The 21,396-nt window shown below is 33.3% G+C and overlaps 1 protein-coding gene across 1 annotated transcript; it reads left to right on the top strand.

Annotated features, from left to right (window-relative positions):
* Positions 1 to 824: 824 nt before the first annotated feature.
* Positions 825 to 20,508, top strand: LOC134260072 (cytochrome P450 3A24-like). The gene is made up of 14 exons (XM_062742657.1): positions 825 to 1,014; positions 2,360 to 2,456; positions 2,634 to 2,686; positions 2,788 to 2,904; positions 5,705 to 5,822; positions 6,183 to 6,271; positions 7,083 to 7,231; positions 9,517 to 9,644; positions 9,779 to 9,851; positions 16,463 to 16,620; positions 18,135 to 18,223; positions 18,929 to 19,066; positions 19,487 to 19,649; positions 20,098 to 20,508. Exons 1-14 carry the CDS (start codon positions 941 to 943, stop codon positions 20,167 to 20,169), a joined length of 1,518 nt encoding a protein of 505 aa, XP_062598641.1. The 5' UTR covers positions 825 to 940; the 3' UTR covers positions 20,170 to 20,508.
* The last annotated feature ends 888 nt before the right edge of the window (positions 20,509 to 21,396 follow it).

Here is a 21,396-nt window from a genome sequence, read left to right on the forward strand (position 1 = left end):
TGACCAAAATATTAAGCCGAGAAGAGAAATGCTGAAAGTGGGCATTAGCCCATAAATTATACACCTTTTTAAACAAAAAACGCAATTTTGCAATAAAAAAAAAACGGGAGGGATCCCCCCCCCCGCACAACGCACAACGCGTGCCTACATTTTTAAAAAATAAAATTTCTTATACAAAATAATTATTTTTTTAACTCTTTATGATTAATAAATATGTGCTTTAAATAGTGCCAATAAAGAATTGAATTGAATTGAAAACACTTGCCTTTTCCCCAAAGTTGTGTACAGACTAAGAACTTACGCCTACTCATGAGAAGAGATCCGTGTCCTTATTTGTAATGTTTAATTGACTTTTGAACTCTAATACTTTTCGTTATCTCTACAGAAACATAATTACAGAGACCAGTTATTTAAAACATCGGGGCTAAAACGAAAAGAACTCAGTGGAATGGACTTATTTTGAGACCATGTTATATCTTCAAGTGATTAGCTACACCATCAAATATATGTATCAACTGTCTTTTTTTGAAATTTGTTTTGTCTTTGTTTTGGTTTTCTCTTTTTATTACTTCCAATTAAACAAACTAAAAATATTAAATAAACAGTGTCCTAGCATTCAATCACCTTCAAACAATGTAGATATAAGAACTTAGGAAAGGTACTGATTTATAATGATGATATTGCAAGTTTACTTGCAGGTACACTGCAATTTACATTGTTGTCCAGCACAAAGCTACTGTTAACTGAACTTAAATTACCCTAAAACATGTTGAAAACGGAGTTATATAATAAAACAGATAAAGCAGTCATAAAGGGTATTTATCGCGCAAAAGAAAAACCCGAGACCTTCATCTCATATGGGTCAAAATCTAGAATTGAGGTCTATAAAAATATATCCTGATATGTTCTTTACTTATCTGTGCTTGACAACTGGAAGAGAATGGTGGCGACATTAGGAATCCTGATAACCGGACTGTTAATTTTTATTGTCTGTGTTCTGGTCCTATTTCTCATGTAAGTATTATTTAAGCATTTCTATAAATTATATATAAAGCTTCATGTTTATTTAGGGTCAATCTGATAACAGTTTACGTTTAAGACACACACTCACAGGAAGACATTTTCATTTACACAGACACGGATCCAGGATTTTTTTCCCCAAGGTTGGCGGAATGAGGATGTCAGTGCCTTTTTTAAAATCTAAATTTTGTTGACACGCGAAAATAAAGTAAATTCCTTTCCCAAAACTAAAAATATTATCTTCAGGAAGGGGTTAGAACTTTTCCCTCCCTTTTAAAGCTTCATATGTCTCTACAAATCTAAGAAGTGTTTCTAAAGGCTTCCAATTTATTTTAGTTCTTTACCATGTGCAAATGTTAAGGGGGGTTCGCCCCCCCCCCCCCCCCCCCCCCATCTCAATTTCGGAGATATATCCCGGGGAGCTTGAAATAAATGACACCACAGAGTCTGACACACCTGTTTCATATTTGGATATTTTACGAGAAAAGACGTTAATGGTAATGTAACAGCCAAGCTTTATGACAAACGTGATGACTTTAACTTTACAATCGTCAACTTCCCCTACTTAATATGCAGCAATATACCTTCATCACCTGCACATGGGGTTTATATCTCTCAGTTGATTCAATACACAAGAACATGCTGTACGAATAAACTATTTCTAAAACAAGGCAAGTCATTGATAAAGGAGTTGATGAAAGAAGAATATCAGCTATCACATTTAAAGTCATCATTTTGCAAGTTCTATGGCCTTGACAGCAAATACAATCAAATGCTAACTGACGTTTTTAAAACTAATGTTTAGGCTATTATTTACACACTGAATTGTCGACGGATTTTTCCGTTAATTTCCGGTCATGACAAGGAGCACACGACAGGTGTAACGGGGGTCGGAATGGGCCTTCACTCCTCCATGACACCTAATCTCAACTCTGATGTTTTTGAGGTCTGTGTTTGCTCTGTTCCTGATTTGTATTCTTCAATGGACTTTTGAGCTTGAATACTCTTCGTAATCTTCATTTATTCTATTCATATGAAATTGTGACATTAGTGAATCTAGAAATCGTAGACTCTATGTCTCAACTTTGCTGGCCGACAGCCACTGCTACTTTTGATTAAGAAATTCTCGTTTTGAGAAGCGTTTTTCTTAATTAAAAAAAAATCTTAATCTTGCTATTTTATGTTGACGCTACTATTTCCAAGAGGACTGTTTTTTTTAAACTTGTCAAGTTGTCATGTTGCAAATTTTGTATTTACTACCCAAAGTAACTTATGAATTTACAAGTTTGCCTGGCAAAGATTTTAAATATATATATTAACTTCGTTTCTATGTTTAAAGATACACAAAATGGAATTTCGGTATTTTCAAGAAAATGGGAGTCAAAGGACCACCTCCTCATATTTTGTTTGGAAATCACATGACCATCGCTAAAAAGGTAACTATATTATGTAAGGGGATAAGAAAGATATTTCTTTGTAGACCTTTTATGCAATTGGCCAACTACAGTATGTTTTTAAGTTGAAAATTATTTTTTTTATTTTAATTTCATAAAAATGGAAACATTTAAGTAAAAGAAAAAAGGTTTTAAGCGATAATAGATAATTTATTTCAGGGATTTGCGCAAGCTGACATGATGTGGTGGAGGGAATATGGAGATGTGTTCGGGTATTTATATTTTAAAATTCATGATCTTGTGCATTTATCTGAATTTAATTTTTATTTATGACATCAACATGAAACTTGTGTGTTTTTTCTGGTTATAACAGGTACTTTAGCGGTCGATCTCCAACGTTGGTTGTGGCAGATACTGACATGTTAAAGGAGATTCTTGTCAAACAATTCCAAAACTTCCCAGATCGCGCAGTACGTCTCCTTAACATAAGGTCCATGAACCCCATCTCACAATTTTCATCCCTTATCATATTTTCCATACTTAAGCCCCGTTCCTTTGGTGTCAACCAGGGAAAATATAAACAAAATACATTCCTTTTTAATCGGATTGTATAACAGCCTCCATATGAAAATTTGCCCATTAGTCAAATAATGAGAATTTCACGTAGCACCATCTATCGGTGGAATTGTTTTCATTACCAGGAGGCGGACGGCCACTGATATCATTATGAAATTAAGAAATAGTGCGTTTTGTTGAACGTTTGTCGGGCATAGTCTAATTATATAAAACAAAGATGCGTTAATCATGTATAAACTACAGTTTTACATGTTGAAACTACTATCGCTTCCAAAAGGACTGTTTTTTTTACTTGTCTATATAAACAGGATTTGTTGTATATATTTTAAATATGTATATCTATAAATACATTTCCTAAAGATTTAAAAAAAAATGATTAAATGTTAATTCATTATTAGGCAGTATTTTAATAGATTTTGTTATATATTAACGTGTTTTACTATGTTTAAAGATCTCACACGAAAACAAGAAAGAGAAAATGAAGTGGCGGATTAGAGGGAGTTTGGGTTTCTTTTTTAACATCCTCGGAGAGCAAAGGACCACATGTATATTTTGTTTTTTATTAAATCAAACTATCTCGAGCTAAAGATAGTTTAAACTTATTTTAAGAGAATTGTAAAAACTACTTAAATATTAAACTTCACTGGCACCAGAATTCTTTTATATCAAATGAGTGTGGAGCGCAACTGAGTAGTTTTTAAAAATTAATAATTTACCCGTATTATGTATTGAAGAAAATCCTACAATGTCATATGCAAATGTTTAATGTCACAGGGATAAAAAATTAACAGATAAATATAAGATAATTTAAAAAATCAAAGCAAAATTTTGTGCTTGATTAGATAATCTCCATCTCCATTTTTATCCCTTTTCTAATTTCTTCATAAAAGGACCAATTAATTGGTTTGCGGCCGATTTTTAACGTTTGCGTCAATATGTTTCTAGTTAGTTTTGTAATCTGACAAGGATCGATGAATTAAAATGCATACACAACATTTTTATTAGAATATTTTATTTACAGTATAGTTTAGAATTGTTTATTTTATATGTAATTTTTAGGTAACTGAAAATAAATTTACACTTTCTACAAACATTTGAGTGTTGACATACAGGTATGCCCATACATTCTAAGAGAGAAACGAACAACAACTCTGATATTGAGATCAATATGCATCTGTTACGTTTGACTCGATTGGTTACAACCCAAATACTTTGTTATATACAAGTTTACACGTATTTCTTATCATTGGTATTCGTGTCAATTTTTTTTTTACCCTACATCATTGGCAAAGTGATTGTTTTAACAGTTACTGAAAAGTAGAAATCATAGTCATATATTTATATAACTTTTTCTGTACATAATTTGTAATCATGTCTCATTGTTAATGATTGTTTTAAACAGATAAACTGAAAAGGACAATCATTAACAGTGGTATACGAGTAAAGCATTTTAAACAAACATAATCTGTCATATGATATAATACTCATTTAATACTTCCTGAAATATTGGTTGTCAAATTTGTCAAGATATATATCTTTGTTATTGTAAGCAATAGTTCTACAAAAACAAAAAGTTGTGAAATATCAAGTCTTGTGAAAATTTTTGTTCTGTAACATAAAGTAAAGAAGCATAATTTTTTATTCCACTCAAAAAATTGTGTTCAAGAACATTTATTGCATGTTAATAAAGTTGTATTACTTAAAAAATAATCTATATTGCTTTCAAGCTATGTCACCCCATTTTTTATCACAAAGGCTTAAGACAAACTGTATTATAATGTTTTCATGTCCAATTATCTGGCTGTTCTCTTTTCCTGTTGGCTCATATCATAACATTTATACAATAAGGCCGAGAAATTTTGATTTTGGTAGCTGATACGTCTTTGGTAGAAGATGTCATAATTATGTTAACAGTAGGTCTCTGTGACCTATAAATAAGATATCTTGAAATATTTTTGAGGCCCAGTGCTGAATCCAGAAATTTGAAAAAGGGGGGACCAGTTTGAGGTACAGGGAACCACAGCCACAAGTAAAAACATTCATTTATTATATATTGTACTATTTTTTGGACTCAAAAGGGAGGGGAGCTTTTTTTGATGAAAAGTGGACTCAAATTCAAAGAATTTCATCAAACCTGGCCTGGGGGACATAAAATGATAATGATAACCATAAGGATCACTTTTCCATATATATTTATTAAAGGTGAGAATTTTATGTTTATCATAAGGCGTTTTATAACCCGGCCTGCATTTTTTACAATATTTCTTATTCCAACTATTTTAAAAGTATTTGATCTAAAAAAACCTTTGATCAAGTTGAAGTTCAAATCTCATGAATATAATATCCCAACAACCAATGAATATTGGAGTATCCTTTTAACAAACAATTAAAAAAAATACACATTATTGTAAATATTCTTTACAGCAATGTATCAAATATATTTCTTTTGTGTTCTCTCAAACATGAAGCCTCCGTCTATCAGTACTTTCAGTACTTTGATTTCATTAATCTCTTCATTCCAAATGAATTTGGCTCTACATATTGTTGTTAAGGGCAAAAATAGAATACAATAACATATGTTTAAAGAATTTTTACTTATCTAATAAAAATTGCATAATAATATTTTTAGGTAATTTGTATTCATAATAATTTTTTTAAAATAACACACTAGTATTTGATTTTGTAAAACAAAATTTGATTTTTTATGTGTATAGGTTTCTGCGGGGCTTCAGTGGAGACATGGAAGAAAATCTGAGCGCCCAGCAGGGCAAAGCTTGGAAAAGTTCACGGACAATATTATCACCCACTTTTACGTCCGGCAAACTCAGAAAGGTACGTAACCTGTTAATATGCGAGTCGTGTAGCAATTAAGAAAGTATATCATGTTTGAAATAATACCATGTAAAAAAAATTATAAATATATAAATTAGAGGAAGACATTGTCAGTCGGCTTATTTCTCAGAAGTACGGAATAGAAAAATAATTCTTTGAATCTTTGAATGAAATAGCAACTCTTAAAAATGTAAAGCAAGCATGGCAAAGAATTTGAGCATGTAATACCTATATTAAAGACAAAACATAATGATTGAGAAATTTGAAGATTGGAGAAATTGTGTTTAATTGTAATGATCTTTGTCTTGTTATCAAATTTGCACAAAATACCCGGGTAACGATTTTTCTCGACACAATTAGATGGACTCGTTAATTACTGAAGCTGGTGATGCACTTGTTCAGCACATTAAAAGGAAAATCAAAGAGACAGATGAGATGGAATTCATGGGGTAAGTACAGAAGGACACTGATAGACAGGGGTGGACGTATGGTAGGTACAGTGAAGGGTACTGACAGACAGGGGTAGATGTTGTGTAGGTACAGTGAAGGACACTGACAGACAGGGGTAGACGTGGGGTAGGTACAATGAAGGGTACTGACAGACAGGGGTAGACGTGGGGTAGGTACAATGAAGGGTACTGACAGACAGGGGTAGACGTGGGGTAGGTACAGTGAAGGACACTGATAGACAGGGGTAGACGTGGGGTAGGTACAGTGAAGGACACTGATAGACAGGGGTGGACGTGGGGTAGGGACAGTGAAGGACACTGACGTGGGGTAGACGTGGGGTACGTACAGTGAAGGACACTGACAGACAGGGGTAGACTTAGGGTAGGTACATTGAAGGGCACTGACAGACAGGGGTAGATTTGTGGTAGGTACAGCAAAGGGCACTGACAGACAGGGGTAGACGTGGGGTAGGTACAGTGAAGGGCACTGACAGACAGGGGTAGACGTGGGGTAGGTACAGTGAAGGGTACTGACAGACAGGGGTAGACGTGGGGTAGGTACAGTGAAGGGTACTGACAGACAGGGGTAGACGTGGGGTAGGTACAGTGAAGGGCACTGACAGACACGTGTTTGGTACTTTTTTTATTTAATTTCATCAGCTTACACATGGAGGCATTTACTTTCATTGGTAAACCATAAAATTTATTTGAAATATTATGTCAAATACTCATTTTCAAAAACTTAAGTAAACCTTTCTATATAAAGTTCTTTGTGAGTTTCTGTTTAGTAAATTAATCGTTTAATTAACAGAGTGTTCGGATGTTATACCATTGACGTCATTGCATCCACAGCCTTTGGAATTAAAATTGATTCACAAGGGGATCCCGAGGACAAATTTGCACGGATGGCCTCACAACTTATAAATGTCCCAATTAGCTCGCCTTTTCTGTCTCTTGCTTGTAAGAATAGCTTTTGCCATACAGCCTTTGTCATACAAATTATTAATTATGAACATGTTATTAATTATTCCCCATTTTAAAAGGAGTTATTTCCCCTGAAGGGAACTCTTTGTCTGTGTTTAATACTCATGCGCTGTAAAGAAAGTCACTTTGAACGTTCTTGATGTAAACACATGTTCATTGTGTAATGTCTCTGTCATATGACAGTTATTGCGTTTGTGAATAAAAAGAAATCTTCACTGATTCGTATTTTTTTTAAAATTGCTTACTCATAGTCTCTTTCTGGATTTGTATTAATCTGTATGCTACTATAATAAGGCGCTGTGTGAGGCCCCCCCTTAAAAAAACGAAACAGATTACTGATAAAATGCTGATACATATTCGATTAGGCCTATTTTTTTTTTTAAAAACAAAAGCTAAAATTTCATTTTCGGTAGTGGATGTTCTGCAGGCGGATCGTCATTATTTACAAAATGTGCAGAACAAATATAGCATTTTTTGTATAGTTATAAAGTTTTTACGAATTAATCTAGCCCGCTGCAGCCATATTTTCTTCTCTGCATCTCTAGGAATTTTTTGAGAGACCGATGACATGTCTATCTACAGTTTTACCTCTGAAATTGCTGCATATAGTTTGTCATCCGCGACGGATATTAAGAAAAGCGTTCAAATTTACGATTATATGTCATAACGTACATAGTTTACTTACAAGAACACTTTTGGTGACAATTAAAGGCCTATTTCATTTGAATTAACCGTGTTTTTAGAAATTTATATTTGTAAAATAATTGATTCACTTTATAAAAAACTTTGAATGGAATTCTAAATGAATAATCTAATCTCATATGCTCATGTAAAGAAAGACTAATTAAAACAATCGATCTGAAAATGTGTTACATATGTCGTTTAAAATGATAATCTGAGCTGCATTTAATCAAAGTTTTATAGGATCTAAGCATATTATATTAACGAGTAAAATACACTTATTTTGTTTTAGATCAGAGAATTGAGAGCAGAAACACGAAATTGATGCAAAGATAATTTCCGAGCGTATTTCTCGTCAATACGGAAAACATTCTTTTCGTAAAGTGTTATTTATGTTTTTAAAAGCCTTTCAGTGTAAGTATATATTTTTATAAGTTGTTCTTTTTTTCAAAGTGTGTAAAAACAATATCAGAGAGAGAGAGAGAGAGAGAGAGAGAGAGAGAGAGAGAGAGAGAGAGAGATGAAGCCCCGTGTAACTGACATACATGTACATCTGTGAAAAAAAATATATATATACCGTAATTATATTGAATTCACAATTAATAATTCTAATGATTTTTAATTTCCACAACTTTGGTTCATATTCAGCTGTTCAACCCATTTACACATTCGTTCTTTGTGCATGCTTTTGCACGAAACCCTCATGCATCACCTGTCAATCAAATTCCATGAAAGTTGATTTGAAACCTTATGGTCAGTTCTGAGTTCAAGTGTGTAACACACTAATCTCAGTCAACTGACATTTTGCGAAATTCATCTTCCGGTTTCACCACAATGCTTATTACAAACTTAATGTATTTTGTAAATTATCCTTTTTTAGACATAAATAAGATGTATCCCGTAGTTTATAGGATTTTAAGAAAAAATTACAATAACGTAACATAAAATTGCAAATTCTGATGAAGTTGTTTACCAGCTAACAGGCACGTAGCAACGGCGGGGGGGGTAGCCCCACCCCCTCTTTTTTCCCAACATTACTTTTACTATTTAAAATGTTAATTTAAAGACCGGTTGCCCCCCCCCCCCCCCAGTTTATACTACGGTAAAGTTATATAAGGGAAATGTAGTATTGTATGCCAAAGAAATGGTACTAAAATAAGTAGTTTTTTTTTTGGGCAAGTTTTTTTTTGCTTGTCATCTTTTCCAGTTAAGTAAAAAAAAAGATCTCTGGCTGCCCCTCCCCCCCCACTTTTAAAGACGATGCTACGTACCTAGCTAATTCGTATCGCTTTCTAGAGAGGGGGCTCTAACAGACCCTTTATAAAATCGCTAATTATCTTTAAAAAAATTTCGCAAACCGTTTCCTTCTTTTAATAATATTAAATGCAGCGTGTAAGTTGATCACTTTTGTTGGATTATCGTAATGTGTAGTCAACGGAAGTTTATGCTGGTGTAGAAGAGTTCCTATTTCAAAGATAACATCACTTTTTAAAATGGGGAATATTGTATTGAAGTTTATTTTTTTCTATGAATTTGACCAAATAAATGAACCTCTAATTCATAAGTTTCTTTAATTTTAGTTATGTTTCCCACTCTTTCAAGGCCAATTGCAAAACATTTCAAAATTTCTTTCTTGAACAAAGAAGCTTCAGAATTTTTCAAAGGAGAAATAGAAAAAGAGTTTAACACAAGGGATTCTAGTAAGAAGGTGGGGATTTTCAATTTATAATTTTGTTTAGAGTGTAGTCGTACTCTTGAGTGACTTAATTCATTTCGGTTGCATTGACGTCATTAATAGCACACGTAATAATAATTTGTTTATTTCTCGAATTTGATTGACAGGAATATGTAGATTTCATCCAGCTGATGATGGATGCTCATAATGACAACCCACAGGAAACGGACGAAAAAAGGGGTGTGTCTCCATAATTGTTCAGGATTAACATGTTAATATTAAAAGATTATTATAGCGAGCGTCGCGAAGCGACGCTCGTAACTGCGAGCTCTAACGACAACGCCTGGGCGAAGAGAAAATTCGGACTACTGCACATTAGTAATTTTGACCCACAATGCATCGCTTAGTACACAAACGTTAAAGCAACGTTCTCGCGAGAATAACGTCAAAAGTTAAACGAATAATAAACTTGCCTTGGTTTTAATGAAATTATCTGTTTATTGCAGAAAATAGTCATATACTAGCTGATTGAAATCAGCCCTGTTCAGGCTTCGGTTTGGTAAAGCAACGAACGACGTCATGTGACGTCAGAGTCTTAAACGCACCGAATGTCACGTGCGCTTTGACGAGTCCGATCTAAAAAAAAAAACAACAACTGGATAAGTATCTGCGCTCGCCCTAACGGTCGCACCGTCAACATATTAATTTAGAAAAAAGTATACCTGTTTACATTATGATAATTATTGTATAAATATTGCAGGTAGTTAAGTGTAACATTGAAAATTTTCATCCCAAGAAAACCATTGTCTTGGCTGCGCCTCGGTTGACAATGGTTTTCGAGGGGTATAAATTTTCAATGTTACACTCAACTACATGCAATATTTATTATATTATACTGAATGTTTTATACAAATACAATGTACATACATGTATAATAGTGAACCTTGCGCGCATAAATTCTGCGCAGTGGCTATTTTTTGGAATATCACCCGTCGTCAAGCAATGTTGACTGTTGCTACGCTGGAGGGCGTGACTTCATTATTCAGCGGGTAATACTGTTTTTTAACAAATTTTACTCGACCAATCAGATTCAACTAATTTACATGAAAGTATAATATAGTAATATAGCCTCTTCTGAAGTACAATAAAATTTTGGTCGCCGTCATTGTACATGTATATAAAAAACAAATTGTGTGTACTCATTTAGGTAACTCGCAAATCGGTCCCATAATTCTGACGATGGTTTGGTATATATTCCTCTTCTCAGTTCAGTTCAGTTTATTTCACTCAGACCAAACTATTGGTGCATAGGATACGTGTGTATTATTAACATTTATTATACCTCTATTGATAATACTCGAATTTGATTGGCTGGTAAGAAAACATTCAAACACAACAATGACTCCAAATGGTACTGTTTACAGCAAGAATGACCTAGGAATCATTGCACATAGGATATAATGACCCGGTCATTATTATTAATGACCGCTAAATAATGACCTCGTAATCAAAAATTCCTTTTTCAGTGAAGTTAAGGCGTAAAATAATAATTATTCGAGAAAATCAACGTTTTTTTTTTAAATTGTGCATGGTCTGTTTTGCATTACCCTACAGAAAACGGTAAAATTTTATCCTTAACTTAAACGGTTACTCATTTCAAAATATCGTTACAATATTCAGTTCAATGGAATGTAGAATCGGCTGTTTAAAGAGTAAAATTCTGTGTTAGATGTTGACTGTGTAGCGAAAAGTACGGCGCCGCTGGAGGGCCAGGTAAAAAAAAATATTTTTATTTGTTCGGACAAATTAGAAATTCGTTCGGACAAATTAGAAATTCGTTCGGACGAATTAGTTATTTGTTCGGACGAATTAGATATTCGTTCGGACGAATTAGATATTCGTTCGTACAAATTAGAAATTTGTTCGGACAAATTAGATATTTGTTCGGACGAATTAGGTATTCGTTCGGCCTCGGTCAGGTCAGGTCGCCTCGTGGGCCAGGTCTCGGGTCCTTATTTCACCATGTTGACCTCAAAAGGGGTAATTAATTGTATAATATACATTATATACAATATATACGGTCAGGTAAGAGGTACATACATGTATACGCTATAAAAAACATGGCAGAAGATAAAGGGGAAAAAGAAGAGTGGGGAAAATATGGAGGACAGACATCATCAATATTCAAAATAATTAAACAACTTCCCTCAATGTCTGAATTTATGGGATTTTTTTATTATTTTTTGTATTTATAGTGATATGTTTACAAGGGTGAAAGCCCCAAAATAATCGCTCCAAGAAAAAATAGCCCACTACTATACATCTCTCATAAATATCTCGATCGCTAGTCAAGGGTGTCGATCGTCACCCTTGGATAACAAAGATGCATTTTTTAATTAATGTATAGTAGGGTATTTTTTTTTTGCTGAGCGATTGTTTTGGGTTTTTTACGATTTTTTCCACTTGTATTCACGATGAATAAAATTTCCGCACACATAGATATAATTGAAAACTAGTGCTAATTGTAACGGGGACCGTTACAGATGTTCCCCAAACGCTCCCAAACTCCCTTTTGGTGCCATATTCCTTGTAAGCTTCATTAAATAAGACAAACTCTATGCATTTGAGATTTTAACAACGTTTACCCAGAAGTGTACCAAGTTTATTCAAATTTTAACATTGCACGCGTGCGCATGTGAATGCATGTGCATAATGACCAAATCATCTTGTCTACGCAATCTATATATTTTAATACACTAATTATTTAAGTATTTAATCCAAAATTATTAAAAAATACTCTCATTTAAGTGTATTTTTGATTTTACTCATTTCACGTGCACGCACGTGCATACATGAGCACGGTGACCATACCTTCTTGTAGAAGTCCATTACATCTATCTATGTTCTAAATCCCACCCCGTTTGGTTAAAAACCAAGGGAGTTATAGCTGTTTAAAGTTTCAGCCAATCATATTGCAGTGCACGTACACGCACGTGTATACATGTGCATGGTGACCATACTTTCTTGTAGAATTATATTATATCTATCTATGTTCCAAATCCCATCCTGTTTGGTTGAAAACCAAGGGATATATAGCTTTTCAAAGTTTAAGCCAATCAGATTGCAGCGCACGTGCATGCACGTGTTTTCATGATAATTGCTATGTATCAAGTTGTAGGATATACTAATGCATGGCTATGTTCAAAATTTCAAAGGATTTCGTCAAAAAACAAGAAAGATATTGAGACTTTAGTTTCAGCCAATCAGAGCAAAGCGCATGTTCATGCGCGTGAGATCTTGCTATTTTGACCATTACATATTGTTTATGCTACTAATATATCATCACATTATGAGTTTCAAAGCATTTCATTCAAAAAAAGAAAAGCTATGGCTATATCTATTATATTGGTCATTTCACGCGTTGCACGTGCACGCTCTTGCAAGCACGTGCGCGCAAAATGACCTTCATTCCGCAAATCTACATAACATGCCTACTGACCCTAAAAAGGTTTTACCTAAGTCGGATGTATAGTTTACAAGATCACTCCCGGACAAAAAAGTACCCAGGAAGAAGAAGAAAAATAATAATAACTAGAAACGAAACTCGTTGCGAGCAACGAGAGGTCTTCCGTCCGATTCAGAAAAAAACAACGTAAAATCAAACTGAAGAAGTGATTTTAAAAATCGGACACACGGGGGATCGAATCCAGGTAGCCAGCGTGAAAATCCATTGCGGTACCGATTACACCTTTGGGAACCCGCTTCAAATTTAACATTCGAATATCGCGAGATTGCTTTTTTTTATTCCAACATACATTACATTTGTTTAAAAATTCAGTTTGGAATTGTAAAATGCCAGCCAGCTTGCCAAACTTTTGTCAAGATGATCACATCGGAATTTGTAACTTGAATTTTAACAGTAATTTTTAGGATAGATAATCTATTAATGATGAACAGATGATACAGTTTTCTTTCCTTTTTAGCTCTACTGGTCAGAGACCAGAAGAGCTTATGCGATAGTAATGCGTTCGTCCGTTCTGTCTGTCTGTTGTCTGTCCGTCTGTAAACAATTTTTCAAAATGCTACTCCTCCTACAGTTTTGGTCTGATTTCAATATAACTGGGCACACAAGTAGACTACACTAAGATACATAATTCTGTGTATCGGTTTTTGATTTCGATGAACGGTGTTGCCGTGGTTACTAAAAATAGAAATTTCTGTGAAATTCTTTCAAAATGCTCTTCCTCCTACAGTTTTGGTCTTATTTCAGTATAACTTGGCACAGAAGTAGACTACACTGAGATACATAATTCTGTATATGGGTTTTTGATTTCGATGAACGGTGTTGCCGTGGTTACTAAAAATAGAATTTTTTAAGATTTTTTTTTCAAAATGCTACTTCTCCTACAGTTTTGGTCTGATTTCAATATAACTTGGCACACAAGTAGACTACACCAAGATACATAATTCTTTTATCTGTTTTTGATTTTGATGAACGGTGTTGACATGGTTACTAAAAATAAGAATTTCTGTAAAATATTTTCAAAATGCTACTCCTCTTACAGTTTTGGCACACAAGTAGACTACAATAAGGTACATAATTCTGTGTATCGGTTTTTGATTTTGATGAACGGTGTTGAAGTGGTTACTAAAAATAGAAATTTCTGTAAAATATTTTCAAAATGCTACTCCTCCTACAGTTTTGGTCTTTTTTCAATATAACTTGGCACACAAGTAGACTACAATAAGGTACATAATTTTATGTATCGGTTTTTCACTTCAATGAATGGTGTTGCCGTGGTAACTAAAAATAGAATTTTTTGTGAAATTTTTCAAAATGCTACTTCTCCTACAGTGTTGGTCTGATTTCAATATAACTTTGCACACAAGTAGACTACACTAAGATACATAATTCTATGTATCGGTTTTTGATTTCGATGAACGGTGTTGACATCGTTATAAATTTCTGTGAAATTCTTTTAAAATGCTACACCTCCTACAGTTTTGGTGTGATTTCAATATAACTTGGCACATAAGTAGACTACAATAAGGTACATAATTCTATGTATCGGTTTTTCACTTCAGTGAACGGTGTTTCCACAGTTACTAAAAATAGAAATTTCTGTTATATACTCTCAAAATGCTACCCCAAATACAGTTTTAGTCTGATTATAATATAATGCGGCATGCAAGTAGACTACACTAAGAACATAATGAGACTTAATCAAGGATCATTATTCTATTTATTGCTGTTGTAAAGTTTCAATTCCTGTTTCAACAGCTTAAGTACTTTTCTCTTCCTTTGCTATATAATAAGTACCAGTAGAGCTTCAGTCTCGACAGAGACTTCTGGTTTCGATATGTATTCAACTTTTTATCCCATGCAACTCCATATACAGGCATGCCAATGTTATATATTTCTGCACTATTGTCGCCATTTGTCTACTACTAAGTCGGGTCATGATGCATTATTTCGTGCCAAACATCACAAGTAGTTCTTAACGCTATTCCTTTGAAATGTTTGATTTATTTAATGGATGTGATAGCTTCAATGAAAATTAGAAATGTATGTTCTTATAACCAGAATTTCGAGCGTTAGAAAGTACAAGAATATTTATCACATTATACAAATATAATTTCGTATACGGCCAAGTAACAATAAAGCTGTGAATTCGGTAAGATTTTCCACGAATTTTGTATCCTGTTTACCCCCAAAGTGGAGATGAGTTACACGTTCATGAAAAGACTGGAATGTTTCACTGAAAAAAAAAAATCACTCGTCCTCCGACGGTCAAGGAATCTGATACTATTTATGTCAATAACTTGCATTTATTACAAGAATATTCATATAACCTTTAATAAATCTTTTAAAAATGTTTTTCTTTTCTATTCATTTAATATGTCACAAGCCTGCGTAAAGAAAAATAAACAGAAGTCAAGTCATACTTCAGAAACATAGTGAATATTAAGTCAGGCAAGTTTCTTGAAAAGTATTATAACCATGGTTTAGGATAAGTTTTCCCTGGTGCAAAATAAAACACTGAAGTCATCGTATTTCCACTTGTAGTCATGTTGTATTCTACTTTGAGATGCAGAAAAAAGCGATTTCAATAGAAGTTTGAGGAAACCTCATGTTAAAAGTATACTCAATGCAACGTAATTGCGATGTAGCAATCAAAAGAATCCTTTACATTTCATAAATCTTGTTGGTAGAAGTTTCGTTCATCTAAACGCTCAGCTGACCTTCTAGAACCCGACTTGCTTAATGGCGGAGTTTACCGAGACCGCCGCCATCTTGGACACGCTTCAGATTTTTAAATGCGAATATCTAGTGTGTGCATTGATCAATTCTTAGATAAATTATATATTAGGCCTTTCCAGTAGGGTCTTAATTACCATTAATTATATCAAAGAAAAATATTGAAAAACAAAAAAAGTTGAAAAAGTGTACATTTTGAATTCACTTCCTGTAGCGACCGGAAGTACTTACGACGCAAACGAAGTCAAAATTGCACATCTATAACTCATAGTCTATCATCTCTAACAAGTCTCCAGTTAATATCTTTAGCCGTTTTCGAGAACACTCGAAGACAAAATTGCATTTTAAAATCAGGAAATTGCCCATAACTTGGCACTGGTATCGAATTTTCACAAAAAAGATGATAATATTATATAAAACACAAATTGAGTGTATTTATTTTAGTAATCTATCTTATTTTGGCGATGATTCGGTATATATTCCTCTTTTAAATATTTAAAATAATTAAATAGCTTCCCTGAATTTATTGCACTTTTTATTATCCTTAATATTAAGAGTGGTATATTTACGAGGGTGAAACCTTTTCTTCCAGGATTGACATCGACTGAGATCATTGCTAACTGTCTTCTGTTCTTCTTTGCCGGCTACGAGACGACGGCCAACACGCTCTCTTTCTTTGTGTACCTGCTGGCTCTCCATCCAGACATTCAGCAGCGGGTGTATAACGAGATCGTGTCTGAACTAGGTGATGTAAGTGACAAAAGAGGGTCTTGAAAAAAATATTTTTCAGTTTCTTTTTAATTTCCGCACATATATGTATTTCTAAACAAAAAAAGTGAACTGAACATTGTTTATATATTGGATAGCGGCCGGGGAGGGGGAAGCAAAAGTGAAAAGGCTGAAGATATCGAGCCTTGGTCGATCTAAAAAAATCTCTTAACAATTAAAATCTGTGGACAGCTAGGTCTTATTTAACACGGCCCCCGATATTCCACAGGTGGATCACCGTGATCCCCACTCACTGATCAAGAAGACGCAAAGTTACACTGTACATAGTAATTTAGTAGACAGAAAACTGTCAATAAGTATATATATGAAACAAGTCAGCCAAAACAAGACCCAAATAGTAAGATATATTTGCTAACAAGGTCATTTATATAAGAACAAATTAATTTATGACTGAGTTTAAATGAGGTTGTCTAAATCCCTCTGACATCAACTTCAACGTATAAAAATTGATAAAACGTCGTCAATATATTTGAATGATGAAACAAGAATTCTAAAGCAATTGGTTTGTAAAACACGTTTTAATTGGCTAATGTGCTTTTTTGAAGAATATGAACAGTCTCGATTAAAGTCATCATTAGATAGTTACCCACTAAACTGTATACGAATGATCTTTAATAATTGGTCATTTCCCAATTCTTTTATGAAACATCAGTGGAGCACACGGCAGAGTGATTGTAATCGGTTTTGATGATGACCAATTCTTTCCTAGGCAATGCCTTTCATGACAACTGGTTTTTCATCCATTCACTTCAAATATTAGCAGTCAGTGTTTGCTCTGCTCCTGAATAATATTGTTTGATTAGATTTGTTAGCTTAATTGAAAAATGTTTGTTAATTTCTCCATACTTTATTTCCAAAGACTACAAAAATGGTGTCAATGAGGAACATTTACCAGCATTCTTTTTATATCAACATCAGTGTACTTTTGTGTAGAATCAGAGTGATTTTTTAACGAAGTAATGTTGATGATGACCAATTACATGATGTAAAAATTCCACTTTTATGACGAGGCAATGCCTTTGATATCAAACGCCTAGTTTTTTCACCCATTGATATAAATCTTTAAATGGTCGTATAAAGTGGGGAAGAGGCAGAAGTTTTAATGTTATTGTGATCTGAGAAAAAATGTGGTGACTTTAAATTTTCTTAAAGCTCTTTATTTTTTTTGAGTACCCGCATCTGATTTACACCACTTTTGGAATATGATATGACACATGAAATTTAAATATGAAAGTCATGTTCTTTTAAAATACAGTGTTATATGGACCCTACAAAAAAAAAGAAAATATTGTTTTAAACCTTGTCTGCTGTAACAAACAAATACTGTTCATGTTGTGTCGAATTTTTCTATTATTGCCTTTGATTTTCGCTTTTGCCATTAAATTTTCTCATATTTTTAATATATTTCTAACAACCTTAACAATCCATTTTAACATGAATGGTATTCAGTAACCGCATGTACACTTTTCTTACAGGAAGAACCGGGTTATGATAACATCGGGAAGTTACAGTATATGGAAATGTGTATCAATGAAACAATGAGAATGTACCCCGTAGCACCAAGGTAGCATAGACTTTACTGAGTATTAGATTTTGTAATTCTATAAGCTAACAAAGTATGATATCGGGTATGTTTAATCCGTCATTGTCTGAGGTCTTTTTTTTATTTTGACATGCATCATGTTCTTATGATTTTTTAAAATGAAGCGCATCTGTAATCCCCCCCCCCCCCCCTTATGGTCATTTGGAATATCTTCCTGTCTCGTCCATACATTTAACTTTTTATAAATGATAAGAATTTTGCAAAAGTTATACAGTATCTTTTTTTGTGAAGGACAATATTTTAAATTTTTGCTATGAATTCAGGGCATGAGTTGTCTAAATAAATGTAAATTTACAATTTTGCTAAAGGAATATATTTTTAAGTGAAGTTCCACGGTGCAGAAAAGACCGTAGACAAGAGTCTCAATATAGTTTTGAACTTGTATATTATTTGACGGGTCGTCAGGGGATGCTCACTCATCCATGGCACCTGTTACCACCTCTGATGTATTGGAGGTTCATGATTGTTCTGCTCCCTTTTTGTATTGTTTTGTGGACTTTTGAAATAGAATACTGTTTGTTATCTCCATATGTTTCATTGAACAATGTTAAATGAAACGCCAAGATATTGAAAGTTAAAAGTCTTAGGGTTTCAAGCAGTTTTTAAGCTATAAACTATTAATCTACATGTGTATGTAATAAAGCTCACTTATTTCTTTTTATTCAGGACTGATAGAACATGTGTTCAGGATACTGAAGTAAATGGTCTGAAGATTCCAAAAGGCATGGCGATTGCAATACCGATTTGGATTTTACATCATTCCGAAAAACTCTGGGAAGATCCTGAAAAATTCGACCCAGAAAGGTTTTCCATAAAAATTCTGTAACTTAAAAAGTAGCCTTCTTCAGACTTTTTATTTTTTTTTCTATGTATCTATTTGAGGATCCATTTACTGTCTTTCTCATGGCTTCATGAAAAATATAGGGTACGATGGGGACACATGGAATAAGTTAAATATACGTAACATTAAAGTTATTGCGTAGATTCATATTCAATATTTATACTGTAAGCGTTTAACTGAACCTTCAATCAATGAATTTAAATTTGAAATATATATGACAGAAAAATACATACATTTACTTATAAATATAAATTCTTTTATATTATTTTTCGAAATGTAAAAAAAAAAATTAAATACTTTACCAATGCCTAAAGAGCATAAACATCTGGAAATAAAATAAATGAGGAAAGATTTTTTTCTATATTTTAATGTCTTTATTTTAGATTTTCAGCGGAAAATAAAGCCAAAATGAATCCCTATAAGTTCATGCCTTTTGGGTTTGGTCCCAGACTCTGTATCGGAAAAAGACTTGCTCTGATCGAGATCAAAGTAGCGATGACAAAACTCCTCAGGCAGTTTGAATTATCAACATGCTCCAAAACGAATGTGAGTATTATTGAGTATTGAAGAGGTAAAGATAAACGCTTAATTTAAAACAATCTTACAAATCTGTGAATGAGCCATGAAAAACGGACCCCTGAAAATTCTGGAGCAAGGATAAGGTGTTTTCCCTCCGTGAACTCTCTGTATATATATATCATATTTGCTTCCTTTTTTTAAATTCGACAATGCATGTATATCGTTGAATTCTGTCCGTGGCAATGTATTGATGAATTTTGTGTAACCTGTCGGCAGGGGATGCTCACTCCTTCATTGTAACTGACCCCACCTTTGAGATGACGTCCTTCTTTTCTCTACTACTGATTCATTTTGTTAGGATGGACTTCCGATCTTTAATACTATTAGTTATCTCCATACAATTCATTTGATAATTTATTTGTACAAATATTTATTTTAAAAGTTCATATTTTAAAGATGTTTAATTGATTTATAGATACCACCTAAGCTAGCAAACAGTGGCTTCATTAAGCCCGACACGATGTGGCTGAAGGTGACTGAGAGATGACATGCTGAATCAACTGTCAATTACATGTGTACATTTCAAGTATCAAATGTCAATTACACGTGTACATTTCATGTATCAAACAACATTTTTAATGACTGAGTGCAAGATCAGTGTGCGTATTGTTTTCTTTCAATAATTGTTAACAGTTATGTAAGATTTTATTTTGGCTAAATAATATAGTATATAGAAGTGATCAGTTCATAAAGAACTGCGAACGATAGTATTGTTCTCCCACTTACCTAAAAGTCAACTTTCAAAAGTTAACATATTTGATGAATTTTTTTTAAAAAAAATTTTGTAGAATATTATATGGAAAACATTACTTATTTTGGAAAAACAAAGAGAGATAACTTTTTGGTAAAACTTGTGTTTTTCACCAAGAAATCAACGGAAAACGGAAAATATTTTTAAAACATCCGCCCCGTTTACAAAAATCCCTTTTTACAGGTAATACATGTATGGACTGTTATTTCACAAATTCATACCAGAGCTTTTTTGTGTTTCACCTGGGAGGGGGGGGGGGGCATATGTTTATTGACAAAAAACGACAAAAATGCTTATTTCTCACCAATTTCAAAGCGATTTACAACTGAAACTTTTCATTCTATTTATATTCATATATTTATGTTTTATTTATTTGCCTAAAACATAAGAAAAGATATAAGGAAAATTAAGCATATCCGAGACTATTTAAAAAAAAATGGTGATGCTTGAAATTCCGATTTCATTAGAAACTATCGTCTACTTTCCTTTTTTCAAAAGCTGGAATCATGGATAATTTACTATTTAGCGCTGGTAATAAGACAATTCATCAATTATCATTGAACTGTTCTCTGTATTAGTTAAAGATTTTATGGCCGAATTGCCATTTATATTGAATAAAATGGGTGCAAAATGTAGGCGGGAATCAAGAGTTGGCGTGTGTATTTCTTTGTTCTTTTTTGAAGATATGATTTTCTTTTTGTCAATCTATGAATTTACACCTGTCCATTCTTTCTCTTTTGTGATCGGACAATCATCACAGATTTTTAAATTTAACGAGTATCATCAGCTTTTGTAATTAGACAAGTATCCTTGGTTTTGATTTCCACATATTTAACATTCGAAATTTTCTAGATTTAACATCAGATCTTATACAGAAGTTTATAATATTTACATCACACTTAAATTACATATTAGATTGAGAAATTTTAACTAACTTGTTAGTGCTTTTCTCAGATTTATTTC

This window comes from Saccostrea cucullata, unplaced genomic scaffold (assembly GCF_032062105.1).
Source record: "Saccostrea cucullata isolate Sc308-1 unplaced genomic scaffold, CSIRO_AGI_Scuc_v1 ctg2263, whole genome shotgun sequence".
NCBI classification, from domain to species: Eukaryota; Metazoa; Mollusca; class Bivalvia; order Ostreida; family Ostreidae; genus Saccostrea; species Saccostrea cuccullata.

Excerpts from the sequence above, each read along its gene's own strand:
- LOC134260072 (XM_062742657.1), top strand. The coding sequence starts at position 941 with ATGGTGGCGACATTAGGAATCCTGATAACCGGACTGTTAATTTTTATT. Across the intron at positions 16,621-18,134 it reads TCGTGTCTGAACTAGGTGAT|GAAGAACCGGGTTATGATAA; the intron begins GTAAGTGACAAA and ends CTTTTCTTACAG. Across the intron at positions 19,650-20,097 it reads CAACATGCTCCAAAACGAAT|ATACCACCTAAGCTAGCAAA; the intron begins GTGAGTATTATT and ends ATTGATTTATAG.